Below are 12753 nucleotides of genomic sequence, written 5' to 3'. Positions count from 1 at the left end.
ATTAACTATTAAATGTGTTATGTCAAGAATTTTATTAACAATTTCATTTTCTTTTCATGTTGTATGGAACTTTTTGTTATAGATAAGTTGGCGACATTTGCAGTGACTGACGTAACCAATGAGCTGACGGAAGAATTCAGGAGCATTTACCTTCAGCTGGTACGATCGCAGTTCCCTTATGTGACATGGCGTCTACGAGAGAAGTTTAATGTAAAGCAGCAGCTAAATTTGTTAATGCAGATTTTATGACCATTTATTATAAGTCGGCTTGTTATAGAAGCCACAAACGTTTTCTAGAGACTTGCATTGATGGTAATGCATGCAAGGAAAACGCAACGGGCGAACGATGGGTAGGCATTTTACCTGTATTGACACAGTCGCAATACAAGTATCGTATAATACTTCATAATTTTCTTAAACTGTTGTTTTTATTTTCGACGAACGTTTCTGTTTTTGTATGTTTAACTAATTTTATGTTCTTTTGTACGCAGGTACTTCGAGAAGCACCAGTCCCATCCTTATCAGGTAATGTATTTGCCAGGTTTCAAAAAATTGAACAGTAATTTAGAAATTGCCCTCCATTTTCTTTGAGTTACGATTAAAATTAAAATATAACGATAGATACTTATTTATAACGGTAATAATTGTAGCTTTCACGTTCATTTGCAATATAAAAACTGTTTGTTTTTATTGTTATTTTATTGTTGTGACATTTTTCCAACTTATCATTTAATTAGTTTAAATGGTGTTCTCTGGAAATATTATCATCTTTCAAACAACTGTTCAACAATTTTCATCGAATATAAATAAAATACAGGAATAAAATTAAATTTGTTTTTAGTAAATAAATATGGCTGCCTTCATTAATAAATATACCATCAAGTTGTGCATTTATGAAAGCTTTAATGATTGTTAATTTACATATATCTTTCCAATTTTATGCAGAATTCCAAATATAGTTCATCAAAAAGCTTTGGCTCAAGTGCAGAAAGGTATGAACGGATACGAGATTCACCAAATGGAAACTATCGCTCTGATAGCCCAGATTCACAATCCCCAAGAGACCGAGATAGATCTTATCAATCTAAAGGCTCCTATCTACAGAAAATCCGTGAAAAGGAGAGAGAAAACAGAGACTATAAATTGTCGAGGGATAAGTATTCAGGTACAAAGTTTTTTTTTAAGGAAATGAAGAGAGACTATTTCTTGGTAGAGTATCTTTAATAAATTACACGTTGTTTGATATTAAAATTGGTTATTAAAGAAAGAACTGGATGCAAGAGATACTCATTTTTCTGTTTTAGAAATATGTATGTATATAGGTATTTCTTGTAATTTAACTTATGTTAATACAATCATCAAACAACACATTTAATAAATATCTCTTAACAATTTTAAAATAATATTTATCAAATGAGAGAGTTTTTACTCATAATAACAATTAGTTGTATTAGAAAGTTATTATTTTGTAAGGAATAGTTTCAATTAACGGAGTAATATTCGTAATCATTTTTGGCAAAGCTGTCACAACTTTGTAATCATAAAAATTGCAAAAAATAAAAGTCAGGTGATAATAGTGTAGTAATTTATACCTGCTTAATGAAACTCATCAGAATGTGTTATACATCAAATATTTGGTTGTTTATATATTTAAGATCACCAATATTTTTTATGTAATTGTAGTTCCTTATATCTAATTAGATTTCTTCAGTGTTAATAATAAAATAGATGGTGGAGAAAAGTTACATAAATGATAAGTAACACATTTTGACTAAAAATGCAGAATTTTATTTATTATCTAAAAATTTAAAGAACCAGTTAAATGAGTATAATTATACCTTGTAAAAAATTATACCAAGAGTATAGTGTGTACTTTGTTAAATATTTATCTTGTGCTATATTTATTTAAGGGCAACTTTAGGATTTTTAAGTAATTCTATTTATTTTTTCCAAAACTATTTAAAGATCCTAGTAAATCAAATGATACAAAGTTTAATCTAATTTAATTACGTATTTCTGTACAAAAATGGTTTTTTAATTCTTTTTGTGTTATTACAGATTGTAGGTCACCTAAAGAAAAACGCAGTAGAGAATCTGAACACAGAACAAACCACGACAGGTCTGATGATAAAGGCGTTTCACATTCTAGCATAAAATCTCAAAGTTTATCATCACGAGACCGTAAACCTGTGCATAACAATTGTGTAGACAAGGTACTGTTTCAATTTTTATTATCAAAACTTTTCACTCAACATCAAAATTATTTTATTACTTAAGTACAATTCTTAATACTTATTTAGTATTTATTGCTTCAGAGAAACTTCAGTTTTTTCTTTTTTCAAGTTTTGCATTGTTAGGATGATTTACAAAATTGACAAAAAACGATTTCTCATACCTTTCTTATTTTTCTATTTAATACCCGAAATGTATCCCGTGTTTTCTTTAATTAATAATTTGTAAATTTTTTCAGAGGGATGAAAGAGAAAGGGTGCCACGAGTGGGTGATTGGTCGGAACACATCAGTTCGTCAGGAAAAAAGTATTATTACAATTGTAAGACGGAGGTGTCACAATGGGAAAAACCGCGTGAATGGATCGATCGGGAAAGAGAACGGGAACGGGAACGGGACAGAGAAAGAGATAGAGAAAGGGACCGAGACCGAGATCGAGAGCGATTTAGGGCACGCGAAAGGGATCGGGATTTCGACAGGTCATACGGCAGTTCAAGTCGTTCTGGTACGAGTAAGTGCTTAAGTTTTTGTTTTAGTTTTATCCATTTAGTGGCTTAATACCTTTTTTTTTACTTTAGTAATTACTTTTTCCATGATAATTTTAGTTAAAGAAGATACAAATAATAAATAAAATGCATGATGAAATAGTAGTTTTATAATATCTTGGTATCAACATTAGGTACTTTGTTGTAATTAAATAAAAATAGACTTTTACCCCTTATAACAACAGTACGTTATAGTATCGCCAGTAACACCAGACATGTGTGTAATTGTATTGTGTTGTGGTATTTAGAAACAAACTATTCCGTATTTATTTATCTATACCTCAATATCCTGTTTCTATTATATATTTCGAATTGATATCTTTTTAAAGGGCATGAAAAACATTCCAACTCGCGAGGAAGCAACGGAAACAGCGCCAGCGGTGTATCAGGCAGCGGGGCCGCAACTAGACATTGGGGCACAGGTCGCGACGATAACAACGGTGGAAGCAGTGGTGGTGGTGGTGGTGGGGATAGTACGTCCTCGAGAGACACTCGAACCACCTCCAGGAAGTATTCCGATGACGCAGTACAGTCAACTCAGGACATGGACATTTCCCCAGGTGACAGCACACCCACGTCTGAGATGTCGTATGGACACCATCAGGGTGTCGCTACGGCGAACGCTGCGGAACAACAACAACAACCTGGAGTGCCAGTGGCAACATCGTCTGCGCAACCCCTTGTCGGTCCGGTACTACTTTCGGCCGCGTTGCCGCGTCTTGTATCGCACCCGCCTGTTGTAGTCCACCATCACCACCACTTACCCACAACGCCAACGTCTCGACCGGAGTCGTCGCCCCTTTATAATACGCAGACAACGTCGTCAATGATAATTCCACCTGTGGCAGCCGCCCCACCTCAATCGATTGCGACGTCGAACGCACCCGGTCCTCCCGTAGTTGTGAGTTTACCCAGGATAATGTCGCAGCAAGTGGTATCTGTACCGGCGACTGCGTCGTCCATCGCGGCAGCTATGGTGTCGTCGTCGCCTGCTGATGTTAGTGACGCCAAAGGACTACATAATTCCGCCGCTGCGGCGGTTGCACGACAAATATTGTGCTCCGACGCATCGGCTCAATCTCATGGTCTACAACCGCTTACGATAGATGTGAACCACGGTGCCGGAGCAACGGTTAGTGGACCCATCGGTGAAGGACCCCCTACACCAACGCATTCAGAGACTCTTGACTGCGGTAAAGGTCAGTAAATATGGAAATATGTATTTTTTAAAGGAAAACAACCAAGCGTGTTTTATTATATTTTTATAAGTTCTGAAACACTAGTACACATATTTCAATGGATCAATAATTCATAGTTTTTTTCTGTATACTTACATATAAACTATAAACGTAATGGCATGCATAATCATTATAAAATACACATTATATATTTTATTAAATTTTTCTTTGCTTTTTTTAGCAACGGTAGTAACGACGTCGTTGGCTAGTCCTCCTGGAAGTAGCCTGGCGTCGTTACAAAGTGTGTCCAGCTCGTTACAGGCTCTCAGGCCCCAAGGACCAACCCTCACCCCATCTCTAGCCAATTACTATCGGGACGACCTAGTAAATCATGTTAGAGGCTGGCCTGCGGAGATACTTGAAAAGCAGGTGAGACTACAAACAAAAATACTAGAAAACTAATAAAAATAATTTTTCTTTTTGTATAAAAAGCGATATTTTCCTTGCTCAGTGTCTTTTGCTTATATATGTCTTATAGATGCTGTTACTTAGATATTATTTACAAATCAACATTCTAAAGCAAATTTTTGTTAAGTAATGCAATAAACCTATTAAATATTTAAATCAAGAAAACTATTTTTTTAGACACATTAAAGTATTTTAATAATTTATTATATTTTCGAATTCCAACAAAAAAAAAGAGAAACTGTTGAATTACTGAATCTTAAGTTGTTAAATTTAAAAAATTATATTTTTTTATAGGCGGATAAGCTAGCACAAGAAGCGTTCATTATGAGTAGTATACAATGCGCCAAAGTTTCGGCCGAATTGAAATCGGCAAGGTCGATAGTACGACTAACGGAAATACAAGCGACCCTGCAGGAACAAAGGTATGTGTAGATATTAAGCAATTTTTTGAAAATTGGGTAATAAAAAAAATCAAATAATGAATCGCAGGTACATGTGTAATTCTTTATATTATCAAATTGAAGGTGTCGGTATTCTACGTTTATTAGAAAAGAGTGCGGGACGATTGGTCACTTATGAGTGTGACATGCACGCGCGTCATAGGGATTTATTTTCGTAAAATTTTCGTTGAAATGGTTCGAATTCTTGCAGAGAAACGTTTCGCGAGTATCGTAGCATTATGGTCGAAAGGTATCAAATGGAAGGTGCATTATAAAAGTACTTTCTATAAGGGATGGTTTTGGCCTTGGTTCTGGTTTGATTTAAAAATAATTAGATGAAGTAAGAGGTATAACTTTTGAATGTTAGATAAAAATTCAAGGATACTACTGGCCACAATTGTACGACTGAAAAACAATGAGGCTTCTGAGTTAAACCATTTTTTTTTAAATTGGAATATACTTTTTGTCGATTGTTGAGAAAACGTCTTTCATTGTAGAAATATAATGCTGTACGACAAACTTATGATTAACAAATTGTTAGTTCTGTTCGAAAGGATTAGATCAAATACATATATAAATGATTTTAATCTATTTTGTAAGTAATAAAGCGAAGATAAAGAGGTACAAAATCAGCTGATTTTCGTTGATTTCTACTTTCTTGTTCAAATTCTAGGATATTGTTTCTCCGTCAGCAGATCAAGACGCTTGAGGAGATGAAGTCACAAAATTCGTTCATGTCGGACGACTCGTAGTGAATGAGTTAATAATAAATAAAAAAATTAATAATTTTGTCGAGTGTAAAGCGAGTATAAGTGCGAGAAAAAGAGGAAAAAAGAATTATTGTTAAGTGCAGATGATGATGATGAACTTGTATGCTGTTGTTTGTAAATTTATATACACACGCGTACATAAATACACAACACACAGATACATAGACATACCTACATACATGTACACACACTGATACACGAAGCAGCCGGTGTATTTTACCAGATGAAAGATGATAATGACTATGATGAAAATGATGTTAATTTATTTGCAATTAATTAATCTCGGGAAAGGTCGCGCGCGAGCAGCGGCTAGTTCGGCATTTCTTTTTTATTTTTAGGTGAAAATTATGATGAACAAGTATAAAATAATATTAATAAAAAAAGAAATAAAATAAATCTTCAAAGACTATCCGTAGTTAGAGAACCATTGAAACGAGACTTGTATTTGTATTATATTGGTTTTTATGTTTTAACAAATTTAGATGATTCCTGTTAAATAAACAAACAAAAAAAATTAGAGACGCCCTTGTTTTGTAAACTTGTATGTGTAAATGTTCGCATGGTCGAAATGGAATTAATTTAAAAAAGTTGTATTTTGGTATTTAGCATGTTCGCCTCTGCCCTCTTTTTATGTAAATAAAATTATAATTATAGAGATGAAAGGAAAATGAAAAAATACGAAAAAACTGGAAATTACTGTTTTAACTTTGTCGCTAACTGTTGTAGTTGTTTAGTATTTATAAAGGTTCACTAGCAGTGTAAATTTTCTTATTATTTTTTGTTTTCTTCTATTTACACGATTCCTTCTTCTAAATATACAATTTATAAGGTGTAAACTATCTTACTTTTTTTAAACATTGAAATGTGCAATAATAAAGATATGTTTCCTCTATCCTCAACCATTAATTCCTCCAACAATAAGAAAATAATTTCCAATTATAATCAAACTGCTCAACAAGCAATATTGAGGAACAAATTATAACATTTATTTCAAAATTCATGCATATTAGGGATGCAACTTCTCGTTTATCCGGTTTTTATTTCTAGACCAAAAAGGGTTGCATCTTTACCTAAGTTTCTGTAAAATTCGTAATTGTAAGTATAGTTCTACGTGCAGTGTTTTATAAAACTATAAATTTATTAGTTAAGAGCGTCTTATCCTTCATAAAATAAATTAAACAGAAAACATTGGTAATTAAGTTTATTAATGTAAAAATGTGTACATTTAAATTAAAATGTACAAGAACAGGCATATTATCGTTTTCTGCGCAATTGTAGCGAATTCTTTCTGCGCCAGGCTGCCCTTCTGGAGCCCCCTGTTGTTTGTGAATATCTATGCCCTTTACCTAAACCTCTTGATGATCGGCCAGCCGAAGTGAGTCCCCTCAATTCACGATGTTTATGAACAGCCTTTACAATCCAATTTATCTTGGGATCCCTGCGGATTGCCTGCAAAATTCATAACATTACTCGAAAGAAATTAGTTGCAAGTAGTCTTGCAGTACTTCTAAGAGTATCAGACAAATTAAAGGGTAATTTTCTGCACATTTAATTAAGAGTGGTGCATGCCCAATCATCACAAAATATCTTCTGTTAATTTATATTACCTGTAATGAATCACTAATACTTACGTTATGTGCAGTGTCAACTAAAATAACTTCATAATATTTATAGGATGAGTCTTGTCCTACCCAATATGAGTTTAGGACCCTTAGTGCCCCACATCTTCTACCAACACGTTCCTAAAATTAATTACTCTGATACAAATTAATTGTAAATTTACATTTTAAATCATATTAAACTAATACTCTTCAGACATCCAAGGAAGTTCAATACTCATGAATTATCATAGGAAAACAATTATCATCACAGTATTAAATTAAACAATTAAGAAAGAAGGTCTTGGAAAGTACATTAGTTTTTTTGTAATATTTAGATATAGAAAATTATATCAATATATCGTATATTTCAATTAAAGACTTAATAATTTCCAGTTCCTTCTAATTAAATAAAAATGGGTGCATACCTCTGCAATTGATTGTAAGTTACGAGTAGGTTTCAATTGGTTGACACCATGTCCTTTAGGCTTTCCATAAGTACAGCCTTTGGGTACTGGACGTTTACGACCTCCACGTCGTACACGAATACGATAGATTACAAACCCTGAGCACATTATATAATTATAATCTACTAACAAACATTACTTAAACAATTAAAGTACTATACCTTGTTTAGCACGATAGCCTAACCTACGAGCCTTGTCAGGTCGTGAAGGCCTTGGGGCCCGATGAAGTTTTGTTAGCTGACGATATTGCCAAACACGAATCCTTAATAAAAATCGGAGAACGTCACTTTGTTTCTTCTTGTAAAGTTCCTGAATATATTTATAGGCTCCCATTTTCGCCTGAAATTAAAACAAACGCGTAAATCATGTCTCACGATACCTACCACATAAAATAACCTCTTCTTCCAAGAGTGATGAATTTTTTAAAAACTAATTGTACCTACCAACTCAATAAAAAATTAATATTTAACAATCTACAAATATATTAATTAACTTAAAGGATTACAACAATACCTAATGATTTATAATTATTTTCTTTCAGGATGCCTTACCTACAAACGATGGCAGCGCCAGTGACATCTAAAAGAGACGGAAGGGACTTCAATTACATCCATAGATAAATTATATCATATATGTGATAAATCATGGTAAGCCTGAACTTGTTCTTTTGATTGTTTATTATTTATCCTTATTTTATCCATATTACAAAGATAAGAGCGTTTCCAAATATTTAATTATTAGTCGCCAATAATTTAACCATTTCAAAAAAAAATAATTACACTATTTGGCCATAATTTAGACACCTCTGTTATTGACTATAAGTTCGTCTTATCTATGATGCCCTTCCATCTTAATCTCGTCTGTCTATGATTTCAACAACTCACGCAACTCACCATGTTATTTTGGAGTTTTGGTTATTTTGGTAAGGGCTGGTGCAGTTATTTCCAACGTTAGAGCTTAAGGTCATTATAAATCTGTTAATTTTATTACAATCCTCAAAATTAATGAATATATTTACAGACTATTAAATATTTTTTGTTTATTGGGCTAGAAAATAGTATTTATTTTTAAAGAATAGTGCATACTTTTTGCTGAGGTGTATGAGAAGCCATATAATTGACACAGTATTAATTTTAGTTTAACCATAAAGTTACGAGCTTTACCAGAAGAATAAAAGGCACATTCCTCAATTTTATTAAGAATTGATGTGAGAATTCCGTCAGCTAGTAGAACCTCATCCGCCCTCAAGACCACCAGACAAAACTCACAAATTAGGCTGTCCTGTTAGAAAAGGTATAGTTTTCATTGATCCGTAAAATGAGCACATTGTTATTAGATAACACATTCGTATAATAATCAGAAAACCTATACTCACTGAATAATCATTTATAGTTGATCATTTTACAGGAATATTATGAAAGTGGAGGTCATTGGTTGTATGTCTCTTCAACTCCAGAATGCGATAAAGTTAGAATTATCTGTAGGAAGCAGAAACTTTCTATTGTGGATAAAGATCTATAACAATGAATTGGTATGTAACAATATTAATTATTGACAGTAGTTATGTATATTTTGCTTATTTATAGTACAGTGTATAACAAATTTTTGTTTTGTTGTTTTTAGGTGCAGTCTTATTTAATGTTATGTTTATTTAATAGTGTGAATAATTTGTTTTTTTATCCATTTCTACAGATTGACTGAAGAATGAGAGACCATTGTGGTTGTTTGTCTGCAATGATATCATTTTCCTGGATCTGGATTACAATACCTTACAACATCATGCATTTAGTTTTGGACTGATGGGTGAGAGCATCTGAAACAACTTATGAGACAACTTATATCTACAATGGCATTAATCTTGGATTTGATTTGCTCTTCACACTTGGAAACTTTGGGCCTTACGTTCTAAAGTTAATTTAGGTGAGAATATATGACCTAATTAATTTTAATTGCTCGTTATTAATCTGTTACCACCCTATCTGTTTCAGGTCAACGGTGGAGAAGACAAAGAAGACCCCGTAGTTAAAATACTTCTTTACCTTGCATGGTATTTTGTAGTTTATTTTATTTGAAGTAGTTTTTATTTTGCATGCTTATTTTTGTTCATTTTATTTGAAGTAATTGTTGATTGTAGATGTTTTTATTTTTTTTTTGTATGTAGTAGTGTAGTAGTAGAAATAACACGTTTAGTAGTTGTAGTATAGTCTAACCTTGCTTACCTCTTCGCTTAGCTTACTGCATATTCTTCCTAATTTGCTTTGCATTTACCCTACGAGTTCTACATGATTCAACGTTTCGTTATCGTGTGTGTTTCTTCTCACCCTTGTGGAATTAGGGAGGGCCTCCCCGAACGACTTCCCTTGGGCTTAGCTATTTAGTTGATCTTAAAAGTGTCTTATACACTTTTCGCGAGTCTACTCTAGCGTTACTTCCTTTCAGACAGGGTACAGTGGGTTATCTGGAATAGGAGCAATAGGCGACTGCCCAGCTTGCCTTGGCGAAATCTGTCCGATCTTCTCTACCAAACCTATTAGTATTTGTCGTTAGTCCTTGTAATTGCACTATTCGCTTTCAGGTAACTGAAGAAGACTGAAGACATCCTATTGTTTGGTTTTTATTGTCTTTCTTTTACAGGTATTTTGTTTATGAACTGTTATATTATGTAATTGTAGCTTAGAATGATAGTCAAAATGTTTCTAAATTGATCTTTAGTCATAAATGTTAAAATTAAATTAAATATTTGTTATCGCTTTCACAATTAAAATTCATTTGGGTGGATAGGGTGGCTATAAGGGGAGATGCGGAGGCCACAGAGGGTTAAAGGGGCTTTTTTCTCCTTAATCTTGTGTTGAAAAGGTAATATAACAGTTCGTAAGTAATATAAGATTTTTTATTGCATATAAATGTGATCTGTTTTCTTTCTCTTACAGGTATTTTATTTTTACTCTGTAAACTGTTAATTAATTTCCTGGTATTGTAATTATTAAATGCGTTATATATATTATGAATTAAACTATTACTTGAAATAAATATGTTGTAATTAGTGTAATTATTAAATATATGAGTAATTAATAAAGATATTTTAATTTTATTAGTTATTTTATTAAATGAATCTTCAATATAGAAGTAATTTACTGAAAAATGAAGCAAAAATTTTCACTAAAAGTTGAATTTTAAAACTAAACTTACATAAAGAACACAATTCGAGCAATAAATTTTCTATTATTTTATAGTACCAGTAAAATCAAACTGCCATATATAGTTAATCCCGCGCTAAAAATTGGAACTCTAAAAAAGATCTTTCGCGACTTATGCTCTCCTAATACAAATTTTCAGATTTAACAAAATTTTCAGTTTTGCGTCATAGACGAGGGATGGTCAAAAAGTTATGGAACAATCAAATTTCAAAAAAACTTGACTTTTCCATTACTTTTCGACTAACCCTCGTCATTGGCTCAAAATTGAAAATTTTCATAAATTTCAACATTTGTATTAGGAGAGCATAGGTTGCATCGGGTCTTTTGAATTTTCCATGACTTTTCGACTAGCTCTCGTATTAAGCGATCGCAGTGCCCTCTAGCGGTAGACGGCCGAACCCGAGTAGTTCGGCTATTCGCCACCAGGGGCCCTCTAGCGGCAGACTGCCGAACTACGGTAGTTCGGCTATTTGGCACAAGGTGGCGCTGCGATCGTTAAGGACTTTTACTTAATACGAGGGTTAGTCGAAAAGTAATGGAAAATTCAAAAGACCCGATGCAACTTATGCTCTCCTAATACAAATCTTGAAATTTACGAAAATTTTCAGTTTTGAGCCAAATACCAGGGTTGGTCGAAAAGTAATAAACAATTCAAAAATTGTTCTTTCAAAAAGACCCCATGCAACTTATGCTCTCCTAATACAAATGTTGAAATTTATGAAAGTTATCAGTTTTGAGCCAAATACGAGAGTTAGTCGAAAAGTAATGGAAAATTCAAGTTTTTTGAAATTTGTTCCATAACTTTTTGACCATCCCTCGTATATGACGCAAAACTGAAAATTTTGTTAAATCTGAAAATTTGTATTAGGAGAGCATAAGTCGCGAAAGATCCTTTTCAGAGTTCCAATTTTTAGCGCGGGATTAACTATATATGGCAGTTTGATTTTACTGGTACTATAAAATAATAGAAAATTTATTGCTCGAATTGTGTTCTTTATGTAAGTTTAGTTTTAAAATTCAACTTTTAGTGAAAATTTTTGCTTCATTTTTCAGTAAATTACTTCTATATTGAAGATTCATTTAATAAAATAACTAATAAAATTAAAATATCTTTATTAATTACTCATATATTTAATAATTACACTAATTACAACATATTTATTTCAAGTAATAGTTTAATTCATAATATATATAACGCATTTAATAATTACAATACCAGGAAATTAATTAACAGTTTACAGAGTAAAAATAAAATACCTGTAAGAGAAAGAAAACAGATCACATTTATATGCAATAAAAAATCTTATATTACTTACGAACTGTTATATTACCTTTTCAACACAAGATTAAGGAGAAAAAAGCCCCTTTAACCCTCTGTGGCCTCCGCATCTCCCCTTATAGCCACCCTATCCACCCAAATGAATTTTAATTGTGAAAGCGATAACAAATATTTAATTTAATTTTAACATTTATGACTAAAGATCAATTTAGAAACATTTTGACTATCATTCTAAGCTACAATTACATAATATAACAGTTCATAAACAAAATACCTGTAAAAGAAAGACAATAAAAACCAAACAATAGGATGTCTTCAGTCTTCTTCAGTTACCTGAAAGCGAATAGTGCAATTACAAGGACTAACGACAAATACTAATAGGTTTGGTAGAGAAGATCGGACAGATTTCGCCAAGGCAAGCTGGGCAGTCGCCTATTGCTCCTATTCCAGATAACCCACTGTACCCTGTCTGAAAGGAAGTAACGCTAGAGTAGACTCGCGAAAAGTGTATAAGACACTTTTAAGATCAACTAAATAGCTAAGCCCAAGGGAAGTCGTTCGGGGAGGCCCTCCCTAATTCC

The 12753-nt window shown here is 32.8% G+C and overlaps 2 protein-coding genes and 1 long non-coding RNA gene across 10 annotated transcripts; 2 read left to right on the top strand and 1 right to left on the bottom strand.

Moving 5' to 3' along the window:
* Window positions 1–82: 82 nt before the first annotated feature.
* LOC108734018 (WW domain-containing adapter protein with coiled-coil homolog) lies at window positions 83–6467 on the top strand. 2 transcript variants are annotated; one of them, XM_018465398.1, is made up of 9 exons: window positions 83–350; window positions 492–525; window positions 946–1165; window positions 2059–2213; window positions 2471–2735; window positions 3105–3974; window positions 4195–4382; window positions 4716–4843; window positions 5535–6467. In XM_018465398.1, exons 1-9 carry the CDS (start codon window positions 310–312, stop codon window positions 5611–5613), a joined length of 1980 nt encoding a protein of 659 aa, XP_018320900.1. In that variant the 5' UTR covers window positions 83–309; the 3' UTR covers window positions 5614–6467. The 2 variants fall into 2 exon arrangements, with proteins under 2 accessions (XP_018320900.1, XP_018320899.1); XM_018465397.1 differs by having other exon boundaries at window positions 2471–2741.
* A 348-nt stretch (window positions 6468–6815) lies between these two features.
* On the bottom strand, window positions 6816–8340 carry LOC108734025 (60S ribosomal protein L15). 4 transcript variants are annotated; one of them, XM_018465409.1, is made up of 5 exons: window positions 8248–8340; window positions 7858–8035; window positions 7658–7794; window positions 7263–7373; window positions 6816–7080 (listed from the first exon to the last, which is right to left on the bottom strand). In XM_018465409.1, exons 2-5 carry the CDS (start codon window positions 8027–8029, stop codon window positions 6886–6888), a joined length of 615 nt encoding a protein of 204 aa, XP_018320911.1. In that variant the 5' UTR covers window positions 8030–8035; window positions 8248–8340; the 3' UTR covers window positions 6816–6885. The 4 variants fall into 4 exon arrangements, with proteins under 4 accessions (XP_018320911.1, XP_018320913.1, XP_018320914.1 ...); XM_018465411.2 differs by having other exon boundaries at window positions 8210–8281; XM_018465412.2 differs by lacking the exon at window positions 8248–8340 and adding an exon at window positions 8140–8168.
* LOC108734029 lies at window positions 8282–9701 on the top strand. Of its 4 annotated transcripts, none has more exons than XR_001937318.1 (5): window positions 8282–8343; window positions 8834–8989; window positions 9104–9227; window positions 9389–9616; window positions 9685–9701. It is a non-coding gene; the product is annotated as an uncharacterized LOC108734029 (long non-coding RNA). The 4 variants fall into 4 exon arrangements; XR_001937317.1 differs by lacking the exon at window positions 8282–8343 and adding an exon at window positions 8452–8618; XR_001937316.1 differs by lacking the exon at window positions 8282–8343 and adding an exon at window positions 8452–8658.
* The last annotated feature ends 3052 nt before the right edge of the window (window positions 9702–12753 follow it).

Source organism: Agrilus planipennis, unplaced genomic scaffold (genome assembly GCF_000699045.2).
Source record: "Agrilus planipennis isolate EAB-ADULT unplaced genomic scaffold, Apla_2.0 scaffold8, whole genome shotgun sequence".
NCBI lineage: Eukaryota > Metazoa > Arthropoda > Insecta > Coleoptera > Buprestidae > Agrilus > Agrilus planipennis.
The sequence above is the reverse complement of the archived record's forward strand: the minus strand, read 5'-3'. Positions and strand labels throughout refer to the sequence as shown.

Excerpts from the sequence above, each read along its gene's own strand:
- LOC108734018 (XM_018465397.1), top strand. The coding sequence starts at position 310 with ATGGTAATGCATGCAAGGAAAACGCAACGGGCGAACGATGG. Across the intron at positions 351-491 it reads ACGCAACGGGCGAACGATGG|GTACTTCGAGAAGCACCAGT; the intron begins GTAGGCATTTTA and ends TTTTGTACGCAG. Across the intron at positions 526-945 it reads ACCAGTCCCATCCTTATCAG|AATTCCAAATATAGTTCATC; the intron begins GTAATGTATTTG and ends AATTTTATGCAG.
- LOC108734025 (XM_018465409.1), bottom strand. The coding sequence starts at position 8,029 with ATGGGAGCCTATAAATATATTCAGGAACTTTACAAGAAGAAACAAAGT. Across the intron at positions 7,795-7,857 it reads AGGCTATCGTGCTAAACAAG|GGTTTGTAATCTATCGTATT; the intron begins GTATAGTACTTT and ends TAATGTGCTCAG. Across the intron at positions 7,081-7,262 it reads TAGTTGACACTGCACATAAC|GCAATCCGCAGGGATCCCAA; the intron begins GTAAGTATTAGT and ends TGAATTTTGCAG.